Raw genomic sequence first — 20,703 nt, forward strand, 5'->3', positions numbered from 1 at the left:
AGATAAAATTGTTGATGAGATGTGACTAGATTTTTTTTTGGGTTTAGTTGATACCCAGTGAGTCTTGGGTTTAAAAATTTTTGGGCTATGATTAGAGAAAGATCCAAGTAGGTAGAGGAGAATTAATATATTGGATCGATTTGGATTGGATCGGTTTTCATCAACCAATCCAAAAACCGATCCAATTCAATTAAAATTTGCGATTTTTTTCGGTTTTCGATTTTTCGATTCGGTCATCGCAGTTTGGATCGGTTGATGAACACCCCTAATAATATACTCTTTGTATTGGGTTGAAAATTTTATACCAAGCTTTACTAAACTTTAGTTATTTCACTTCAAGCTTACTTTTGACTAAAATCAATCTTATAAAATTAATAACATCCAAAAATAAATTTGTAAATTCTCACTTAGCCTGAAAAAATAGCACAAGTGAGTCAGTGGCATGATTGTGCACTGCAAATGAGTTTGCCCTCTTAGATGCCCTAATCACTTTGATTCATTTACTAACGCCATCGCCATTGATGTTTGGCGGTAAATAGTTTGGCGTGTGATTCAAGTGAAAGCAAGAAGATACTGGCAAAAAAAAATTAAAATAATATTTTTTAATTAAATAATTACGTATTTATTGTAATTTTAGAAAAAATTACAGATCTATTGCACACTGTGACGCGCCATTGAGGCGTCTCACCCTGAGGGGAAGACGTCCAAATGGGGCGTCTCTCATGAGGTGTTGACACGTGTCACTTTTTTTTCTAAAAAAATAATAATTTAATCATAAAACTTCTGAAGGCCATAACTTTTGACTCGAGTATCCAAATCATGTAATTCTTTTTTTGATTCCACATAACTTTTCGAGATGTACGCAATGACATCTCATTTGACATATTTTATTTCTCACAGACACAATTTTAATTTGCAAGAATGGTATTATAAGAGTGGTTAAACCCAAAAACCTTTGAGTTCTGAATTTGTGATTTAATACAAAAAAATAAATAAAATTTTGATTTGTGATTTACATTTTTTTTATAATAATTTTTTTTATTATAACAAAAATTTGGTTTGTGATTTAATTCAAAATAAAAATAAAAAAAAAACATAAAGATTTGATTTGTGATTTATACTAAAAAATCAATTTAAAAAATCTGTAGAAATAAAGGAAATAATTAAATAAATATTCTAAATTTCTAAGGAAGAAGGATATTATTTTTAAAATTAATGATTAATGCTATAAGCTTCTGGATTATTATTCGTGGTCTGAAATTAATGATGGCTTATGAATGTTTTTCAAAAATAAAATTACCTAAATTAGGCGTGATTGCCTCTTGATTGAAACCCAATTTAGACGTGATTGGTGATGTGTTAGGTTTTGACACTTGTTGACACGTGTCACATTTTTAAACTCAGAAGCCTCTGAGTTCTGCGTTTGTGATTTAATACAAAAAATAAATCAAGATTTGATTTGTGATTTAAATTAAAAAAATTTGGTTTGTGATTTAAATTAAAAGTAAAAATTATTATTAATAAGAAAAATAAAATAAAGATTTGATTTGTGATTTAAACTCAAAAATCAATTTGAAAAATCTATATTAATAAAGGAAATATTTAAATAAATATTCTAAATATCTAAGGAAGAAGGATTACCTGATTTAAATTTAAATTATGTTGGTGAGAAATAAAATATATCAAATGAGATGTCATTGCGTAGATCTCAAAAAGTTATGTGGAATCAAAACAAAAATTACCTGATTTGGATATTCGAGTCAAAAGTTATGACCTTTAGAAGTTTTATGATTAAATTAATTTTTTTTATTTTGGAAAAAAAAGTGACATGTGTCAACACCTCATGAGAGACGTCCCATTTGAGCGTCTTTCCCATAGCGTGAGACGCCTCAATGGGGCGTCACATGTGACGCCCAAAAGAGATGTTACATGTGACGCCCAAAAGAGACGTCACAGTGTACAAAAGATTCATAATTTTTTCCAAAACTGTAATAAATACGTAATTATTTAATTAAAAAACATTATTTTAATTTTTTTTCGAGAAGAGACTAAGTGTGAAGTGGTAACTCATTATTATTTTCATTTCCGGACATAAAATTTTAAAAAGGATAGAAAATTATATTATTTTCACTTTTATGCATTTTAATTTTTTTTTAAAATTCTTAATATCTTATCAAGACAACACTGATGATATGGTAACTCATTATTTGATTTTAATGTAAACTTTCCTCTAGTGAGTGCTTATTTAAGTTATATAATTTTATACAAATAAATTTCTCTCCTATTTTTATAAAATATCCTATTCTGTCGTATTAACAAAAATATCTAGTCAAAAGATTAATAAATTTTCTTTTATTAAGGAATTTAGCTAAGGAATTTTCTTTTATTTCTTTTCTTCCATTCAAACATCAATAAAACACAATTTCTCTCGTCTATTTCCTTTTCTAATAAAATCCAATTATTCCAAATATAAACAAATGAGAATTAATAATAACTTAATCATTTTTAAAAAATTTATTTTTGAGTAATATTTTGTATAAATCCGCCTAAATTACCTTATACACCCTTTATTAATGAGACTCACATAAAAAAACTTCACACAATAACATAAAAAAATATTAAAAACATAAAGTGTTAAGAAAATATACCCCAAAACTAGGGGTGATAAACGAGGCAGGGGACCTTTCAGGGACTTTTGACTCGACTCGTGAAGACTCATGCTTACATGCCTAATATTGATTGTTGGAACCATGTTTGGACTTGTATAAAAGCTCGTTTAATAAAAATGCCTCAGGCTCCAATTCAAAAGCTCGGCCTTGGAGCCTCTCAGACTGGCCTAATATATTAATTTTTATTTTTATTTATATTTTTTATACTATTTGTAATAGTCCTCTCTCTTCTCTCAATTTATTTCAACCCTATTTTATTAGCTAAACAGACTTTTTGAATGATTTTGTTCTATATTATGTTGTTTCGATATATATTGAATTTATGAATATTTATGGAATTACTAGTATTGTTGATTGTATATTCTGTTTGGATAAATTTTTATTGTCTTATTTTTTTTTAACAACAGGCCAAATAAGGCTTTTATTTTTTGTAAATAAGGCAGGCCACAGTCCGATAATTATATTCGTAACAGGTAACAAACTTGGTAAGGCCGACACATTTAATCACAGACTTAACCTTTTAAGACCAAAACTCGGCTCGGCCGTTAACACCCCTACCCAAAACAAATAAAATGGGTTGTGGTACAAACATAAATACGAAGAAATATAGGGTAACAAACATGAAGATTGAAGACAATAAAAGCATTCCTGAGTTTGGAGTCTACTTGTTCAGCTCGTTTCATTGTTAGCTTGTTTCTTTCTCCTTCTTCTCTGTTCCCGGTTACGTATTATAGTAGGGCTTCTCCTATTAGTCGCGCTCTAATTTACGCCTCCGCAGGTGACATTCTTATCCTACTCCCCCTTCCCATTCAAACCCTATTTTTTTCTCACACTAACCCTAATTAACAAAAAAGAAAAGAAAAGAAAAAAACTAGATCGATCTATCACAGCTGAACCCTTCATTCAACCTCGCGGGTCGTCGTTTTGATCATCGGGGTTAGGGTTAGGGTTAGAAGGTTCGATCATCGGCGAATCGGGATCAGCGTCTGAAAAAACCAGTGTAAATCAAAGGGTTAGGGTTTTCATGCTTTGGCGATACACACTTGTGGTGCGACTGCGATGGCAAATTCCGGCACCAAATATGTGTCTGTGAATCTCAACAAGTCGTATGGGCAGCAGCACTCCGCCTCCTCTTTCGGATCCAACCGAACGGCGAGACCCGCCGGCCACAGCGGCGGCGGTGGCGCCGGGGGCATGGCGGTTTTATCAAGGCCTCGCAGTTCGCAGAAGGCTGGGCCGAAGCTTTCTGTTCCACCCCCCTTGAACCTGCCTTCGCTGCGGAAAGAGCACGAGCGGTTCGATTCGTTGGGATCGGGAAACGGTCCGGCAGGTGGAGCCGGTTCGGGAAGTGGTTCAAGACCGAACTCGTCCGGTCTGGGATGGACGAAGCCGGCCGCAGCAACAGTGTCGCAAGAGAAAGAAGCGATTGTGGATGATGGATTGCGGTCCGTTGATGGGTTTGGCCGTGGCGGAAGAGCAGTTGGATCGGCGTCTGCGCCTGTTTCGGCGGCAGTGTTAAGAGGAGAGGATTTTCCTTCCTTGCGGGCCACCTTGGTGTCTTCCTCCTCGGCAGCATCGGGCTCCGGCTCCGGGGCAGGGCAGAATCAGAAGATCCCAGAGAATTTGATTCAGAAGCAAAAAAAATTGGAGGATGAGAGTGTGTACGTTGAGAAGAAGAAGGATGATGTGAAGTCTGTGTTCAGTGTTTCGCGCAGTGGGAATGTAGTTGGTGAGAATGGTGGTGAGAATCGTGGTTTGGTTGGTTCTGGTTCTGGTTCTCGTGCAGCAAACCAAAGCAGTGGTAGGAAGCAGCAGGAAGAGTATTTCCCTGGTCCTCTGCCTCTGGTTAGGTTGAACCCGAGATCTGATTGGGCTGATGATGAGCGTGATACTAGTCATGGTTTTACGAGCAGAGAGGTGAGGGATCATGGATTTTCAAAGAGTGAAGCTTATTGGGATTTGGATATGCCCAGGGTTGGCATTTTGCCCCATAAGCAGCATGGTCATGGTTTTGAAAAGAGGGGACAGCTGCGGGGCAATGAAGCTGGTAAGGTTTCTTCCAGTGAAGTTTCTAAACTGAACCCTTATGATAGAGAGGGGCTGAGGGAAGGAAATTCTTGGAGGAGTTCGTCTTTTTCTAAGGATGCAGGAAATGAGAGAAACGGTGTTGGTGCAAGGCCATCCAATGTGCATAGAGATGTGGGGAAGGATAACAAATATATGCCGTCCCCCTTCAGAGACAATGTTCATGATGATTCTGGAAAGAGGAATTATGGTCAGGGTGGGAAACAGCCTTGGAGTAACATGATGGAATCTAACAGTAACCGAGGGCCTGAAAGAAATAATGCATGGGATCGTCATGTTGGTAGTGAACAACACAACAGAAATAGAGTTGATTCTGTCCAGAGCTCTGTGTCAAAATCTTCATTTTCTGTAGGTGGTAAAGGGCTTCCTGTTAATGATCCCCTGCTTAATTTTGGTAGGGAAAAACGTACTTTACCAAAGAGTGAGAAGGCTTTCTTGGAGGATCCATTTATGAAAGATTTTGGAGGTTCTGGTTTTGATGGAAGGGATCTTCTTGTTGGGGTGGTCAAGAAGAAGAAGGATATACTCAAGCAAACCAATTTCCATGATCCTGTTAGAGAATCGTTTGAGGCTGAGCTTGAAAGAGTTCAGAGGATGCAAGAACAGGAGCGCCAACGAATCATTGAGGAGCAAGAAAGGGCATTGGAGTTAGCTCGTAGAGAAGAAGAGGAAAGATTAAGGCAAGCTAGAGAACAGGAAGAGAGGCAGAGGAGGTTGGAAGAAGAAGCAAGAGAGGCAGCTTGGAGAGCAGAACAAGAAAGGATTGAAGCTTTGCGGAAGGCTGAGGAGCAGAGGTTAGCAAGGGAAGAAGAGAAACAAAGGATCATTTTAGAAGAAGAGAGGAGGAAACAAGCTGCTAAGCAAAAACTTTTAGAACTGGAGCAAAGGATTGCTAGAAGGCGGGCTGAATCAGCTGAAGGTGGCAATAATGTTCCAGTTGTTGTGGATGAGAAAATGCCTGGGATAGTGAATGACAAAGATGCATCCAGGGCTACAGATGTGGGTGATTGGGAGGATAGTGAAAGAATGGTTGACAGGATATTGACTTCGGCATCTTCTGATTCATCAAGTGTGAATAGGCCATTGGAGACAGGCTCTAGGTCTCATTTCTCTAGAGATTTTTCTTCTGCCTTTGTGGATAGAGGAAAACCAGTCAATTCATGGAGAAGAGATGGATATGAGAATTGGAGCAGCTCGGCATTCTATCCACAAGACCAGGAGAATAGTCGCAACAGTCCCCGTAGAGATTCATCAATTGGTGGAAGACCATTTATGAGGAAAGATAATGGCAGTACTGGATTTATGTCTTCAAGGACTTATTATAAAGGAGGGATTTCAGAGTCTCATTTGGATGAATATGCTCATGTGAAAGCACAGAGGTGGAATCAATCTGCAGATGGAGATAATCTTAGTAGAAATACAGAGATTGATTCTGATTTTCATGAAAATTTTGTTGATGGTTGGACACAGAGCCCTTATCGTGGTAATCCATTTCCTCACTTCCCGGAGCGGACTTATTCAAATTCTGAATCAGATGGACCATATGCTATGGGGAGGTCACGGTATTCTGTCAGGCAACCTCGGGTTTTTCCTCCTCCTTCACTAGCTTCTGTTCACAGAATTTACAGGAATGGAAATGAACATCCCGGCCCTTCTGCTCTCCTAGAAAATGAGATACGGTATAATCAGGCAACAAGGAGTGACTCTACCCTGCCAACTGGTTATGACCATGGGAATCTTGGACAACCTGAAGCAGTGGATGCCCTGCAAGAGACTACTGAAAATGATGACCATAAAGGCGAGACCACACCCAGGTGTGATTCTCAGTCCTCTCTCTCTGTTTCAAGTCCCCCTAGCTCTCCAACACATCTCTCTCACGATGACTTAGATGACTCTGGAGATTCTCCTGTGGTATTGACTTCTAAAGAAAGCAAAAACGGCCCCCTCTCAGCTCCAGATAATGAATCATTTGCAACACCTGCCAGAGCTGGAAATGAGAATGTAGTTACTTCATGTGCTGTCTCTAGTGGCGATGATGATGAATGGACTACTGAGAATAATGAGCAGTTCCAGGAACAAGAAGAATATGATGAAGATGATGATTATCAGGAAGAAGATGAAGTGCATGAAGGAGATGATAATGCCGACCTCAACCAGGACTTTGAAGATATGCATTTGCAGGAGAAAGGATTGCCTCACTTGATGGATAACCTAGTATTAGGATTTGATGAGGGTGTTCAGGTTGGGATGCCCAATGAGGAGTTTGAAAGGATTTCGAAAAATGAAGAAACTGCACTTTTGCCACAACAGGCTTCTGGCATCACTCTAGAAGAACATGTATCCTTTGACAATGCATGCAGCGATGGCAAAGCCGTCCGACCTGTTGATGATACCTCTCAGGTGAATCTTAATAATTCTTCTAGTGTGTTCAATGATTCAGAGAAGTCAACTCAAGATTTGGTCGTTCACCCTAGTATTGCTCATTCATCTGCGGCATCTGAGAATTTAGGTAATGTGGAAGCTTCTAATGGCCTGTCCACCCATCATAGTACACCAATTTCAGTTACTATTACCCCTAACTACTCATCTTCAGGTCAATCTGTTACGTCTAATGTATCTGCTGCTCCAAATCAAGCTGAGTTACCCATTAAGCTTCAATTTGGTCTTTTTTCTGGTCCATCCTTGATACCATCACCGGTACCAGCCATACAGATTGGTTCTATACAGATGCCACTGCATCTGCATCCACAGGTTGGGGCACCCCTCTCTCACATGCACCCATCGCAGCCTCCTTTGTTTCAATTTGGCCAGCTAAGGTATACATCTCCCATATCCCAGGGGATAGTACCTCTGGGTCCTCAATCAATGTCGTTTGTTCAGCCTAATATTCCATCCGGTTACTCTTTTAATCATAACCCTGGAGGTCGAATGCCAGTTCATACTGGTCCAGAAATTTCTGATTCCTTTACCAAAAAGGAGATAAGGCATCATGCTATTGACAGCCAAACAGGTAATTCAAGAAACTTATCACAAGTTTCACTGCCAAATGAGGATGCAGAAAACAGAGCTGGAATAAAGCAGGGTCAAATTGAGGCTCCCCATGATGTTAATAATAGCACTAGGACTGCTACAAGTTTCCAATTGGACAAGCAGGGGCGCCAAAATGTAGTTGGAAAGAGCACCAATACTTCATTCAATGGTAAAGAAGCAGAAGTTCGGCCTCTTACTAGAGATGCACCGCTTCATTCAGTTTCAAAAGAGAAAGAGTTTGTGGAGTCAAAAGCACAATTTCCTGTATCTGGTGGCAGAGGAAAGAGATATGTCTTTACAGTAAAAACTTCAAACTCAAAATCATCAGGTCCAGCTCCAAGGGTGAATCGTGCAGACTCCGGAGGATTTGCAAGGAGGCCTCGTCGGAATGTACAACGCACTGAGTTTCGAGTTCGGGAAAGTTCTGAGAAGAGGCAGTCTTCTAGTTCGGTTTTGACTGATCAGTTTGGGTTGGATAATAAGTCAAATATCAATGGCAGGGGAACAGGCATATCTGGAAGGAATGGACCTAGGAAGGCTTTGGCCAATAAATTTGGGAAACAGACAGTAGAATCAGCTACAGAAAATTCTCAGGGAATAGATTCTGGAAGCAGAACTGCTGAGAAGGTTGATGGAAAAGAACCAACAAAGACTCAGAGCATTTCACATTCTGGACAGAGTAATCTCAAAAGGAACTTGTGTTCTGAGGAAGATGTTGATGCTCCATTGCAAAGTGGAATTATCCGTGTGTTTGGGCAACCTGGAATTGAAGCTCCTAGTGATGAAGATGACTTTATAGAGGTCAGGTCAAAGAGGCAAATGCTAAATGATCGACGGGAACAAAGGGAGAAAGAAATCAAGGCCAAGTCTCGGGTTTCAAAGGTTTTAATCACTTACAGTTTCTGTCTGTGCATATAACCTTATTTTGTGTTGCATCTTTCTTAATTGTGTTTCTGTTTAATACTAGGTGCCACGGAAACTGCGCTCCACTTTGCAGAGTGCTGTGTCCATGGTCAATTCTAGCAAAGGAACCATATCTACAGAAGTGCCAAACAGTGTCCGCACTGATTTTGTTGCGGCTGGGGGACGGGGAATGGCAAAGATTGATGCGTCATCTGGATTTAATTCAAGCATATTATCCCAAGCATTACCTCCTATTGGCACGCCTCCTTTGAAAATTGATGCCCAGCCTGATTTTAGATCACAGATAAGCAGGTAGTTGTTGTCTTGTATGATTTCATGTGACCATCACTGTACCAAAAACATCAATGCTATTTTCCCTTTTACAGGTCGCTTCAGACAACCCTCCCGGCAGTTTCTAATGGTGAAAAAGACCCTGGGTCTGGTTTGATATTTGAAAGCAAGAACAAGGTTCCTGATAATGTTCAGACATCTTTGGGCTCTTGGAATGCGCAAATCAGTCAACAGGTTTGAACTTCCCTTCCCCCCACTTTGTAAGGCAACAATGGCAATTGAAATGCTGTCATTTCTGATTTTTTTTTTTTTTTTTGCTTTATATTTCTTTAATGCTTGTTATTTTGTTTTTGTTTACATGTATGTGGTCCCTATTTTTCATAGTTTAAGTGATCTACATAGAAATTTAAGATCTGATTTTTCCTATATATAGTTTTAGTTCTGTAGGGGATTTGCCTATTTATTTGTTTTGGAGGGACTTATTATTTTTGTCAGCATCAACTTTTAGTAGTTCCGATTTTATTTTATTTTTTGCGGGATTGGGGGGGGGGGGGGGTTGATTGTTTGGGGATCAAAATGGCATAATCTGAAGATGTGATGCTTTTATCAAAGCACATGCATAAATATTTAATTGTTTATTCAATGCTTTTTTTGAGAATCTAAAACAAATTGTTTGACAGGTCATGGCGCTTACCCAGACACAACTTGATGAGGCCATGAAGCCTCAACAGTTTGATTCACAGGCTTCTGCTGGCAATATGATAGGAGCTGTTAGTGAACCCAGCTTGCCAACATCATCCATTTTGACAAAGGAGAAAGCATTTCCGTCTGCTGCCAGCCCAATTAATTCCTTGCTTGCTGGAGAGAAAATTCAATTTGGTTAGCAAATAAATTTTGCATTGAGATCTGTTTAGTCAATCATTCCATTATAATACATTGAAAGGCAATTTTCTTTTAGTTTGAGGTAATATTTCTGGCTTTTCAGTTGCCTTACTAATGGAGGATATTTCTTTTTCTATTCAGGGGCAGTAACATCTCCGACTGTTCTTCCTCCTAGCAGCCGTGCTGTGTCTCATGGCATAGGGCCCTCTCGATCATCTAGATCAGATATGCAAATGTCCCACAACCTTGCTGGATCTGATAATGATTGCAGTCTTTTCTTTGATAAAGAGAAACATGGTAATGGTAATGAATCTCATGGCCATATAGAAGATTGTGATGCAGAAGCTGAAGCCGAAGCAGCTGCTTCAGCTGTTGCTGTTGCTGCCATTAGTAGTGATGAAATTGTTGGAAATGTGTTGGGTACTTGTTCTGTCTCAGTATCAGATGGTAAAAGTTATGTGGCTGCAGATATTAATAGGGTTGTAGCAGGTGAATTTTTTCCCTCATTATTAGACATTAGTATGTTTATTCTTTCTTCTGGGCATATGATTAATTCAGACCAATCTGTATTCTGGAACTTTATATTTATCTATATTAGTTACTTTGGCAGGAGTGGGTTGTGAGCAGCAATCAGCTAGTCAATCTAGATCTGAGGAGCCTCTTAGTGTATCTCTTCCGGCAGACTTATCTGTTGAGACCCCACCAATTTCCTTGTGGCCTCCCGTACCTATTACGCAAAATTCTTCAGGCCAAATGATCTCGCATTTTCCATCAGTCCCTCCTCATTTTCCTTCCGGCCACCCTCCTCATTTTCCTTTCTATGAAATGAATCCTATGATGGGTGGTCCTATCTTTGCATTTGGACCACATGATGAGTCTCCATCTACAGCACAGTCACAGCCTCAAAAAGGCACTTCATCGGCATCAGGGCCAATTGGGAGCTGGCAACAGTGCCATTCTGGTGTGGAATCTTTTTATGGTCCTCCAACAGGATTTACTGGGCCTTTTATTGCTCCTCCTGGAGGCATCCCAGGAGTCCAGGGGCCACCGCATATGGTTGTTTATAACCATTTTGCACCTGTTGGACAATTTGGTCAAGTTGGTTTGAGTTTCATGGGCACCACTTATATCCCCTCTGGAAAGCAGCCTGATTGGAAACACATCCCTACATCTTCTGCCATGGGGGCTGGCGAAGCGGATATGAACAATTTGAATATGGCATCTGCACAGCGGAATCCTGCGAACATGCCTTCTTCAATTCAACATCTTGCTCCTGGTTCGCCACTTCTACCGATGGCTTCTCCTATGGCTATGTTTGATGTTTCTCCTTTCCAGGTAAAGTTTTGATGTGTCTTATGGGTAAATTTCTGCAATGGTTATGCAAAAGATTCTATGCTTGTTGCACAATATTGCACTGTTGGAGATAGTATAGCTTGCTTGGAATTTGTGAGTACTAGTTATTTGTAGTTCATATTGTGCAATAAGATAATAAAAGCCATCGGATTATACTTTGTTTTAATTTGTATGCTTAAGGTGTTAATTTTTTTTCATGTAGTTAACAATTGTGTAAAATTTGTTGCAGCCCTCTACTGAGATGTCAGTACAAACACGATGGCCACATGTTCCTAATTCACCACTTTCATCCATTCCTTTGTCAATGCCATTGCAGAAACAAGAAGGGATTCACACTTCTCAATTCAGCCATGACCAGCCATTAAATGTCAAAAGGTTTAACAGTTCTCGAACTCCATCATCTTCTGACGGTGATGGGAATTTTCCAAGAGCAGCTGATGTAAATGTCAACCAATTCCCTGATGAACTTGGGTTAGTGGACACTTCAAACTCCGCTGCTGCCAAGACTTCAGCACAGAGTGTTGTCAACAAAACTCCATCCGTGATCAACATTACGGATGCTGCCAAGGCTGATGTTCAGAATGGCAATAGCAGCAATAGTAATAACCAGAATGCAAATTCTGCTTTTAAGGGTCAGCACTCACAACAAATTAATATTTCTACGCAGCAATATGACCATTCCTCAGGACATACTAATAATTATCAGAGAGGAGGTGGTGTTTCTCAGAGAAATAGTTCTGGGGGTGAATGGTCCCACCGTAGAATGGGGTACCAAGGAAGAAACCAATCTCTGGGTGCAGACAAGAGCTTTTCATCGTCCAAGGTCAAGCAAATTTATGTGGCTAAACAGACTAATAGTGGGGCATCAACTGTGTCGTGAGGGGCTGCAAATATCTGCTGGATTTCAAAAGGCTCGGAAGGCCTTACTGGCAGAAATAAAATTTTTGATTGGCTTCTCCTTGGGCGTAGGGCAAGTTGAGTGTTGGGTTGAGATTTTTGCTGGCTACAAAAGATTCTATATGTCGGTCTTCCTGATTAAGGCTGCGGAAGGGACTGATAACACTTTTGTTGTATTCATCTGGTTACCTGGGATATTATTATTTAGAATGCTAGTGCGGCTTGATGGGCACTATGTCATTTTGCAATGGTGTTTAAATCAAGCTTGGTTGTTCTTCCTTTTGTTTTCTTTTGGCGGCATAAAACCTGGCACATTATTTATTGGGGTTTTGTGTATCGAAATCATCATTGTCCTCGTATATTCTTTCCATTATTATAAGGGAAGTATCAGTTTTGATAAATGTTAATTTGGGTTTCAAGTGCTCTTGAACTCTTTCGTCAGAGCGACGAGACCAAAGTAGAGTTGATCATGGGTTGGGTTTCGGTTTTAATTTTATTAATTTTTAAAGGGCTGTAGGGCACACAGCCTTGCAAATTTATGTTTGAAGTTTAAGTGTGAATCTGTGCCTTTGCAAATTGCTAACCTCGGCCACGAACTTTCTTTGTACACTGTTTGACCGGTTTGTGTTTTAGGTGTGGGTCTATATCAAAAAAGTTTTAAGAGTCTATTTGGTGATTACATAAAATTTTTAATTTAAAAGTTATTTAAAAGCACATATTTCAATAAAAGTATCTCTTTTTATTTTTATTGTTCTTTATTTAAAAAAAAGCACATAATTCAAGAAAAGTAGATAAGAGCTTATAAAAAATTTTCTCCTAGGAGTTTTGGCCTATCTTATGCTTATAAATAGCTTCTAGCTTAAGAAAAAAAATAAACAGGCACTAAGTAATGAGTTGGGTGCCACTTTTCTAAGAAAACGTTGCCCTAATCAATATTAACCACAATCAGCCCATATTTTCCCACAATGACAGTTTTGGAATATGTCTAACTAGTGTATTATTCGAGCGATGCACAGAAAAAAGATTAAAATATCTGCCGTAGTTGATTAATCTCAATGCAAATCTTATATTTATAAAAATTTGTGTTGCTATTTTGTTCTATTTTTCAGGTGAAAAAAACCACGACATTGACACAGAACTCTGCAAATATCAATCACAAATAAAAATAAGCTATTCAGAGCAGTGTTATATAACCCGGATTGGCCGGTTTAACCCGGAAACCGATAAACCGATGATGTGGCCAGCTCGGGTACCTCAATGGATCGGAGATGCATTCCAACCGGTATGACCCGTGTGACTCGGCCGGGTTTCGTTAAAATTGGTGTCCCGCCGGTTCACCGAGTTAGACCGTTTTGACATAAATGGAGATGAAAAAAAGGAGGGGATCGTGAGCTAGCAATGAATCAGGCATGAGAATCCTTGGAATGTTGAATGATCTGGTCTCGTTTCATTCCTGTGTATAAAGGAACTCATTTATTAGTGTATAAGGATAGGGATATTTCTGTAAATAGCCAATTGGCTTAGTGGCTTAGCTTCATTGTAATAGTAACAGCTGTGCTGTTACAAATAGAATTAGGTGACGTGGCTGTATCGTCCCTTTATATAGCAAATCCTCATGTACTGTTTATTATCAATTAAAAACATGAAATACACGATCTCTTTCTTCTCTCTCTCTCTCTTCCTTTTCTCTCATCTGATTCAGATCTCGTTTATGGTATCAGAGCTCTCTTTGAGGGCTTGATACAGATCGCACCTCACTATGTCTTCCGCTACGAAGTCTTCATCACCGTCATCGTCTCCTTCTCCTTCGATGACTGGAAACACAACCGGAAACTCTTCGACCGAGAATCGCTCGTCTTCTCCCTCGCTATTCAGCCATCAAATCTCTGTTAAACTAACAGAGAGCAATTTCCTTCTCTGGAATCAGGTTGTGGAACCTGTAATCATCTCTCATCAGCTTCAACATTTTCTTGTTAACCCTAAAGTACCGCTTCAGTTTGATTCGGAGCAAGATCGTGTTGACGGAGTCATCAATCATCAGTATACTGAGTGGCTTCGTCAAGATCATATGCTTCTCTCATGGATTCTTTCCACTATTTCAGAAGAATTTCTGAATGAAATCCTTGGAGTTAGCCATGCATATGAAGCTTGGGATCAGATCCATAAGTTTTTTGAAGGAATGATGAAGTCAAGAGCTCACCAGCTCAGATCTGAGCTTCGCACCATCAAGAAAGGTGGAAGATCTGTTGCTGAGTACCTTAAACGTATTAAGTCTCTGTGTGATGAACTAAAAGCAATTAAAAGTGCAATTCTAGTTGATGAACAAACTGAACTGATACTTGCTGGTCTTCCTGCTGAGTTCAATGCCTTTGTCACATCAGTCAGAGCACGTGAGAATCCTTATTCACTCAATGATCTTCGAGTTGAACTGATGTCTCATGAAATGATGCTTGCACGACAAAATGAAGCTCTTCTTTCTGATTCAATGACTGTGAATGTTGTGCACAAGGTCTCTCCTGATTCAAAAGAAGCAAACAGATCTGAATTAGCACCTGTAAGGTCTCCTCTAACTGTTGTGCAACCAAATTTGGATCCAACTGCATATAATCAGAGGTCATATGGTCCAAATTATGGAAGAGGCAGAGGCAGATCCTATACTCGAAGCAACAGAGGAGCTAGAGGTCGTGGACGTAGCAATGTTCAATGTCAGCTTTGTTATAAGTTTGGTCATGGCGTTCAGAGCTGCTGGTACAGATTTGATGAGAACTTTGTACCTGAACTCTCTCCACCAGCAGCTCCTCAGTACTTTCCACCAGCACAACCTTCGTTTCAGAGGCCATATCAGTATGTTAGACCTACTGCTCCTCATCAGCCTCAAGCCTTGGTAACCACTCTTCAACCTCAAGCATTGCTAACTGCCAATCCAACTCAAGGACAAGGTCTTCTTCCCACTCCTTCACATGTTCAAGCAATTGAGTGGTATCCAGATTCTGGTGCATCTCATCATGTGACTGCCAATCCTCAAAACCTGTTGCAAAGCACACAACTCTCTGGTGCTGATCAGGTTTACATAGGGAATGGCCAAGGTTTGAAAGTGAATGCTATGGGCTGTTCTTCTTTCTCTTCCCCACTTAAACCACACACCTCTTTACACCTTAACAATCTTCTTCTTGTTCCTTCAATAACTAAGAATCTGATTAGTGTGAGTCAGTTTGCTCGAGATAATGGTGTTTATTTTGAATTTCACCCTCTTACTTGTTGTGTAAAATCTCAGGCATCCCATGAAGTCCTGTTGGAAGGTGTTTTAGGACCAGATGGTCTATATAGCTTTCAAGGAGTTCATCTCTCTCCCAACTCAAGTCAGCAACCGAGTCATCATTCTCCTGTTTCTGTTTCAACAATTACTTCTTGTAATTCATCACCAAACAGTAGCCTAGATTTTTCTCATACTGTTCCTACTAGTGTAATCACACAGTCCACAGCTAATACAGCTTCTAGCTCTGTAAAAGCTATAGGTTCCAATTATATGTACTCTCTTTGGCACTGTCGATTGGGGCATCCTCACACTGAGGCCCTCAACTTAGTTCTCAAACTTTGTAATATTCCTACTGTTAATAAAACAAATGATGATTTCTGTTCTGCCTGCTGTTTAGGTAAAATCCATCGTTTGCATTCAGCTCCCTCAACCAAAGTGTATGCTAAACCCTTTGATTTGATTTTCAGTGATCTTTGGGGACCAGCTCCTGTCAAATCCACAATGGGATTCACATATTATATATCGTTTGTAGATGCTCATTCTCGTTACACTTGGATTTATCCCCTAAAACAGAAATCAGAAGCTTTAACCATCTTTACTCATTTCCAAAAACTTGTGTCAAACCATTTTCAGTCCACTATAAAAGCTCTACAAACTGACTGGGGAGGAGAGTTTCGTTCCTTCAATCAACTCCTTAAGCAACTTGGTATAATGCATCAGGTAGCTTGCCCTCACACTCATCATCAAAATGGTGTGGTGGAAAGAAAACATAGACATATAGTTGAGACTGGACTTACTCTTCTTGCTCATGCATCCTTACCCATCAAATTTTGGGATCATGCCTTTATTTCTGCCGTTTACCTTATTAATTCCCTACCCACTGCTGCCTTACATTTTGAAATTCCCTTTGTAAAATTACACAACACTGTCCCTGATTACAAGTCCTTCAAAGTTTTTGGCTGTGCCTGCTTCCCTTTCCTAAGACCCTACAACAGTCATAAACTTGAATTTCGCAGCAGTGAATGCATTTTTCTTGGCTACTCACCAAGTCACAAAGGCTACAAATGCCTTAATTCTTCTGGGAGACTTTTTATCTCAAAAGATGTGCTGTTTAATGAAACTAAATTTCCCTATTCTACCTGGTTTCCCTTAAACACAAACACTAGCCCTACCCCTGGTCCTACCTCTTCTGTCTCCAATTTAATTCCACTGGTGGCACCCACAACCTTTACTTCAACTCATTCTGACTCACATCAACCTTCAAACAGTGACAGTCCAGCTTTCACCATCTCAAGGGATCCTAATAGTATCTCCTCTACACCAACCTCAACACTAGTGTACAATTCTCCTCTCCCAGCACTTACGTCTACCTGCTCCAATCACAGTTCATCTACTTCCAACAGTAGCAACACATCCAGTCCAGGTTCTCGTATTGCTATTTCTTTTAGTCCTTCTACTTCCTCCTCTTCTCATCTGAGTTCTGGTTCTGAGTATGTTCCATCTGGTCCCCTTCCTTCCTCACCTGATCGTTCAATTCCCACTCGGTCTAAAACTACATGTAGACCTCAAATACTTTTAACCTCTGTTGAGCCTAGCACAATCAAACAGGCCTTGGCCAATCCTAATTGGCTTTCAGCCATGCAGTCCGAATTTGATGCTCTTCAAAGAAACAACACTTGGTCACTAGTCTCTCTTCCTCCTAATAGGAAAGCTATTGGCTGCAAGTGGGTCTTTCGAGTTAAGGAGAATGTTGATGGCTCAGTTAATAGGTACAAGGCTAGGCTAGTTGCCAAAGGCTTTCATCAACAAGCAGGATTTGATTATTCTGAGACATTCTCTCCAGTTGTAAAGCCTATCACTATTAGAACTATTCTAACTGTTGCAATTTCTTTTGGCTGGACACTCAGGCAACTAGATGTTAATAATGCCTTTCTCAATGGCATCCTTGAGGAGGAAGTTTACATGCAACAGCCTCCTGGATTTGAGTCACCTAATAAATATCTTGTGTGCAGGTTACATAAAGCCCTCTATGGCTTGAAGCAAGCACCAAGGGCCTGGTTTGACAAGCTCAAATTTGCTTTACTGCACCTTGGTTTCTTGGCTAGCAAATGTGATCCTTCCTTATTCATCTACAGGAAGTCTTCCCTAGTGGTTTTTCTTCTAGTCTATGTTGATGATATAATCATCACTGAGAGTAATTCAAGTTTCATTCAGTCTTTGATTCAGCAGCTGAACATCTCCTTTGCACTTAAAGACCTTGGTGAGCTGGATTTCTTTCTTGGCATAGAAGTTCAGAAGACTTCATCTGGGGCTTTAATTCTCTCTCAGGCAAAATACATCAGGGATTTGCTTCTCAAAGCAAATATGGCTGATGCAAAAGGCATCTCTACTCCACTCCAGTCTGGTTGCAAGCTCTCTAAGTTTGGGTCTGATTATTTTTCAGATCCCTTCCTCTACCGTTCCATTGTGGGAGCTTTACAGTGTGCTACTCTCACCAGACCTGAGATCAGTTATGCAGTCAATAAAGCCTGTCAATTCATGGCTCAGCGACTTGAAGCTCATTGGGCTGCTGTGAAAAGGATCCTACGCTATCTTAAAGGCACTTTGTTTCATGGACTGTTGATGCAACCCTGCAATCCTAGTCATCTATTTTCCATCACAGCCTTTTGTGATGCAGATTGGGCTAGTGATCCGGATGATCGAAGATCCACTTCAGGAGCCTGTGTCTTTTTTGGTTCCAATCTAGTATCATGGTGGTCTAAGAAACAAACTTTGGCGGCTCGTTCTAGCACTGAAGCAGAATATAGGAGCCTTGCTTTAGCTACAGCTGAAGTTCTTTGGCTCAAGTCTCTTCTTGTTGAGCTTCAGATTCAGCACAGTCCTCCTCTCATTCTCTGTGATAACTTGAGCACTGTCTCCTTATCTCACAATCCTGTTCTGCATGCCCGCACTAAACACATGGAGTTAGATATCTTTTTTGTTAGGGAGCATGTTATTGCAAAGGATATACGGGTCTGTCACATTCCTGCAATGGATCAAGTTGCTGACACTCTCACCAAAGCTCTCTCAGCTTCACGTTTTGCTATTTTACGAGACAAACTCATGGTGGTGGATTCTCACTCTCACTTCCAGCCACCCTGAGTTTGAGGGGGCATATTAGTGTATAAGGATAGGGATATTTCTGTAAATAGCCAATTGGCTTAGTGGCTTAGCTTCATTGTAATAGTAACAGCTGTGCTGTTACAAATAGAATTAGGTGACGTGGCTGTATCGTCCCTTTATATAGCAAATTCTCATGTATTGTTTATTATCAATTAAAAACATGAAATACACGATCTCTTTCTTCTCTCTCTCTTCCTTTTCTCTCATCTGATTCAGATCTCGTTTATCATTGGCAATGAAGCTCGCTCTTCCTTTGCTTTGGACATTCGATAACTGGAGCATGGGTAAGAGAAAGAGAAATAAAGTGGAGAAATGAAAAGATAAAAGAGAAAGAGAGCTGAAATAATCTCCAGTACTTGGACTCTTGGAGCATGGGTTAGAGAAAGAGAAATGAATAAAGCGAAAAAAAACTAGAGCAACGAGGAGATAAAAGAGAAAGAAGAGATGAAATAATGGGTAAGAGAGGAAAGAGTGAGAGAGAGAGTAATAAATGAGTGTTTTTGAAATATGTGTGATTGATTTTTGAAAGAAGGAGCGTAGGGCTCTAGGAGCATAAGGTATGCAGTTGAAAGGTTTAAAACTTTATTATTTTTTTAGTTTTGAATTTTAAAAATAAAATTGTTTTTTAAAATTTTATACTTTCTAGGTGGACCTCTATTGGTACCATGGATAAATTGAATTGGACTCAATCCAACATTTGAATTCTCTACAGTTATTTATATCGTTAATAATTTATTTATTTATTTAAAGTTCATTCAAAAATTTAATAAAACAATTAAAGAATTAATGAAATATAATATATTAATTATTAAATTATATTAAGCCATATTTTTTTTTTTCAGAATTTTGTATAAATTATAAATATGTACACATTAATCCGGTTTAAGCGGTTGAACCAGTGACCCACTGGTTGAACCAGCTGACCCGGTACCCCGACCGAGTCATAGACCGGGTTTTATAACATTGATTCAGAGTAATCAATTATTATGCAAATCAAATATAGTTATCTACTCTGTGAGTATGTAAAAAGTAAATACGTCATAGTAGACTATGTTAACATGAGGATGACTAAAAAAAGAAAAATGCATACAACTTATTGCTAACTATAACAACCACTAATAAAATCAAGGTAACAATCAGACCAAGTAAATATGGAATTAAAAGATCAGCTTGTACATATAATAAGAAAACGTTATCAATTCAGTGTCATTCCGTAGTAATTATTGGTGGAATGAGTTCAACACATACCAAACATGTGATTTCTAATGATTATGCATTACTAGGAACATCCTTTTCTACAATCACATTTATGCTTGCTATACAGAATGCAAATACTCGTTAAATAGATTACGCTAATATGTTAACACCCAGAAGTAATAGTCTCAGAAAAAAATTGGATTAATTTGTTTTTAGAACCCAAAAAACGTTGTCTGGAAGGGATTTGAAAGCAACTTAACCAAATAGGCATGTATGAGTCATACTTTTGGCTTACATTGGAACAAATATGTCTAAACAGCGTCAAATCAAGTCACTAATCATTGAAATAATTTCTTGCATACTATGTTAAAGGTGCTATTTGTAACACAACCATTATCATCAAGTATCAATATCTTCAATTTTGTTTGAAATAAATACTCAACTTTGTTTGAAATAAATAGTCGAGTACTTAACTCCTTCTCCAATTTAATCTTCTTAAAAGGACGCACAGCCGAACAATTAGATTTGTCTTCAACGGAATCAATAAAATTCATAGAAAGTATCAACAAAGACATGGAAATTTCAGCATCACCGGTACTCTCACAGGTTTGACTCTCAACATCCCGGTGAGAAATAAAAATTGTATGAAATAAAAAAAAATTTTAATTTTTTTTATTGATTAACTGCGATATTAATAATAACTTTAATACATACCGCAGCTTTTCTCGTGTCCGCCGATACAACATCATTGTCGGTAGCATGATAGAAAATTGCTTCATCCTGTAAATTTCTTAATCGCGAAAAAAGAAGAAGATTAAAACACATGCTAAACATTTGTAACAATATAAAGAACCCACGATGATAAATTTTTAAGAAAAACAACATACATTCGCGTCCACCAAAGACTTAAGGAATGTGGTGACAATAGCTTCGCTGCTGCAAACTCTTGAAACTTGATATATTGCCTCATTTTATGAC

At 38.9% G+C, this 20,703-nt stretch overlaps 1 protein-coding gene across 1 annotated transcript; it reads left to right on the forward strand.

The window, feature by feature from the left end:
* Positions 1-3,351: 3,351 nt before the first annotated feature.
* LOC133284711 (uncharacterized) lies at positions 3,352-12,701 on the forward strand. Its single transcript, XM_061481784.1, has 7 exons — positions 3,352-8,666; positions 8,752-8,999; positions 9,074-9,212; positions 9,659-9,857; positions 10,002-10,349; positions 10,471-11,195; positions 11,443-12,701. The coding sequence occupies exons 1-7, from the start codon at positions 3,729-3,731 to the stop codon at positions 12,091-12,093; spliced, it is 7,248 nt and encodes a 2,415-aa protein (XP_061337768.1). The 5' UTR covers positions 3,352-3,728; the 3' UTR covers positions 12,094-12,701.
* The last annotated feature ends 8,002 nt before the right edge of the window (positions 12,702-20,703 follow it).

Source organism: Gastrolobium bilobum, unplaced genomic scaffold (assembly GCF_033153095.1).
Source record: "Gastrolobium bilobum isolate Gb01-03AN ecotype WA unplaced genomic scaffold, APGP_CSIRO_Gbil_v1 utg18249, whole genome shotgun sequence".
Taxonomy (NCBI): domain Eukaryota; kingdom Viridiplantae; phylum Streptophyta; class Magnoliopsida; order Fabales; family Fabaceae; genus Gastrolobium; species Gastrolobium bilobum.

Coding starts and splice junctions, on each gene's coding strand:
- LOC133284711 (XM_061481784.1), top strand. CDS start 3,729: ATGGCAAATTCCGGCACCAAATATGTGTCTGTGAATCTCAACAAGTCG. Junction 8,667..8,751: donor CCAAGTCTCGGGTTTCAAAG/GTTTTAATCACT, acceptor GTTTAATACTAG/GTGCCACGGAAACTGCGCTC. Junction 9,213..9,658: donor ATGCGCAAATCAGTCAACAG/GTTTGAACTTCC, acceptor ATTGTTTGACAG/GTCATGGCGCTTACCCAGAC.